The sequence below is a fragment of the Hibiscus syriacus genome, unplaced genomic scaffold (genome assembly GCF_006381635.1).
Source record: "Hibiscus syriacus cultivar Baekdansim isolate YM2019G1 unplaced genomic scaffold, ASM638163v2 tig00112293_pilon, whole genome shotgun sequence".
In the NCBI taxonomy this organism is placed as follows: Eukaryota; Viridiplantae; Streptophyta; class Magnoliopsida; order Malvales; family Malvaceae; genus Hibiscus; species Hibiscus syriacus.
Genome location: NW_024063296.1, coordinates 4,388,820 through 4,391,535, shown reverse-complemented (window position 1 = coordinate 4,391,535; position 2,716 = coordinate 4,388,820). Strand labels below are relative to the sequence as shown.

The 2,716-nt window shown below is 37.5% G+C and overlaps 1 protein-coding gene across 1 annotated transcript; it reads right to left on the bottom strand.

Moving 5' to 3' along the window:
• Nucleotides 1-675: 675 nt before the first annotated feature.
• On the bottom strand, nt 676-2,188 carry LOC120177640. The gene is made up of 3 exons (XM_039183717.1): nt 1,819-2,188; nt 1,189-1,389; nt 676-923 (listed from the first exon to the last, which is right to left on the bottom strand). Exons 1-3 carry the CDS (start codon nt 2,186-2,188, stop codon nt 676-678), a joined length of 819 nt encoding a protein of 272 aa, XP_039039648.1.
• Between the last annotated feature and the right edge of the window lie 528 nt (nt 2,189-2,716).

The window sequence follows — 2,716 nt, the reverse complement described above, 5'->3', positions numbered from 1 at the left end:
TAACAAATCTTCGATAATAACCTGTAAGCCCAAGGAAACTCTGAACTTGAGACACATTCTTTGGAACCTCCCAATCCAGAATAGCTTTTATCTTTTGACGATCCACCTAAATCCCATCTGCAGAGATCACATGCCCAGGAAAATTACTTAATTTAGCCAAAACTCACATTTAGATAATTTGGCATAAAGCTTCTTATCTCTTACAGTTTGCAAAATTATCCTCAGATGGGCACTATGTTCTTCACTAGACTTCGAGTACACCAATATGTAATCAATAAAGACAACTACAAACTGATCTAGATAAGGTTGAAATATCCTATTCATGAGATCCATAAAAGTAGGAGGTGCATTAGTTACTGCAAATGAATTTATGATAAATTCGTAGTGACCATATCTTGTTCTAAAAATTGTCTTCAGAATATCATTTTCGTGAATCTTCAGTTGATTATAAAAAGAATGTAAATTGATCTTAGAGAATACCGAAACTCCCTTTAATTGATCAAACAAGTCATCAATTCTTGGGAGGGGATACTTGTTCTCGATGATCACCTTATAGAGCTGTCGATAATCAGTGCAAAGATGCATTGAACCATCTTTCTTCTTAACAAACAATACTGGAGCTCCCCAAGGTGAAACACTTGGTCTTATAAATCCCTTCTCTAATAATTCTTGCAACTAACTTTTCAACTCTTGTAATTCTTTCGGAGCCATACGATAAGGTGCCATTGTAATAGGAGTTGTTCCCGACATCATGTCGATTTGAAATTCTACCTCTCTATCTAGAGGTAATCCTGGTAACTCCAAAGGAAATACATCAGGAAACTCTCTGACTATCAGAATTTCATCTAAACCTTTTTCTTTAACTATGTTATCAATCACATTTGCAAGAAAACCCTGACATCCTTGTAGCAACAATTTCCTTGCTGAAATCACCGATATTACATTTGCTAAAGGATTAAATCTTTCACCGATCACATTCACCTCTGATCCTTCTGAACTTCTTAGAGTTACCCTTACAAAATTTATTTACCCAAGTACTATGTCCTAAAGGATTAGTTATTATCACTTCATTACTCGTAGTTTCTAATGGAATTCTCAATTCTTTTACTAATTTACTACTAACATAGGAATAAGTGGAACCCGTATCAATCAATACCAACACCAATTTATCAAATATCTGGAAGGTACCTGCTATAATATTTGGATCATCACAGTCTTCACTTGTTTTTAAATTATACACTCTAGCAGTTGAGCGTATCTCAGGCTGCACAGAGGATTCAGACTGGTTTCTTCCTCTAACTCTTCCTCTTTGCGATGCAGAAGCAATTCTCTCAGATGGTGCAGATTCACCAGTAATCAATGGACAATCCCATATAAAATGTCCGGCATCTCCACATCAGAAACAAGCTCCGGAGGCCATCCGAAACATCCCAAAATGATTCTTCCCTCAATGCTGACATTGTCTTGATTGACCCTGATTTGATCTCCAACCACGAGATCCCACTGAATGGGTCTGTCTCGCTCTCATCTGACTTGATCCTCTAGCAGAGGATGCAACTGATTTAAATCTAGCTTGAGGTCGGAATCCCGAATCTTTTCCCTTTTTTATGGTGCTAAGCTTGAAGAAACACCGATTCTCTTAGATGTATGAACTCTTTAATCCCTAAACCTTTCATTCTGAGCTCTCTCAAGAGCTTTAGCACGATTAATCACTTCCTGGAATGAGGATTGATTAAATACTATCAACATCTCGTAATCTAGGGCACAAGCCCTCTATAAACCATTCATAAGCGTCTTTTTCTGTAGGAATAAGCTCACCTGCAAACCGACTCAACTTATTGAACTCACATTCATATTCATATACGGTGCGATTCATCTGCTTCAAGTTCATAAACTCCTTCTTTATTTTCCTGATAAACTGATCTCCAATATACTTGTGCTTAATATCTTCCAAGAATAGAGACCAATTCACTTGACCACTCGCCAAGCTTATGGTGACATTCGTCCACCATATCGTAGCTTGCCCCCTAAGCAAAGAAACACCTGCATCCAACTTCTCCACTTCAGAGCAGTGGAGACTATCCAATATGATCTTCAAATCATTAAGCCAAAGATTCGCCGCAACCAGACCTTCCTCGACTTCTCCCTTAAATTCGAAAGCTCCCAATCCTCTTAACTCTTTTGCCATATTCATTCTTTGGGTTGATAGAGCAGGAGGTTGGAGACACGTCAGAATATCGTCCAACGTCCTAAAGAAAGTATCCTAATCTTGCACAGGCACTCCCTGAGGTGCCTGTTCTTCACCTTGCCTGGCTAGGGCGGGTAAATTACTACTCTCAAATGGCCTATTTTCTCCTGCTTCACTTCGGGAGCTATTTTGTCCGGACATATAGTAAAACATAACAAGATAATTCTATTAGCAAGGTAGCATACTCATTACTATATCAGATCAGAAGTTCTTATTATTTGTTGGCACATATACTTTTAAAGACACTCTAGACTCTGGTTTATGCCTAGAATCGACTAAAACATAGATCTGATACCATTAAATATAACACCTCCAACCTGTACGCAATCCAGATATGCGTCCGAGATGTCACATTACATTTTAATAACAAAATACTTATACAAAATAGTAGTGAATTTAACTTGTATTAAGAAATCCCATAATATACATCGGTTTAATACAAAAACTTACAAAAATAATCAGAGCATA

Excerpts from the sequence above, each read along its gene's own strand:
- LOC120177640 (XM_039183717.1), bottom strand. The coding sequence starts at position 2,188 with ATGGCAAAAGAGTTAAGAGGATTGGGAGCTTTCGAATTTAAGGGAGAA. Across the intron at positions 1,390-1,818 it reads TAAGTTGAGTCGGTTTGCAG|ATGCCGGACATTTTATATGG; the intron begins GTGAGCTTATTC and ends TCTGATGTGGAG. Across the intron at positions 924-1,188 it reads TGATCCAAATATTATAGCAG|CAAGGAAATTGTTGCTACAA; the intron begins GTACCTTCCAGA and ends CGGTGATTTCAG.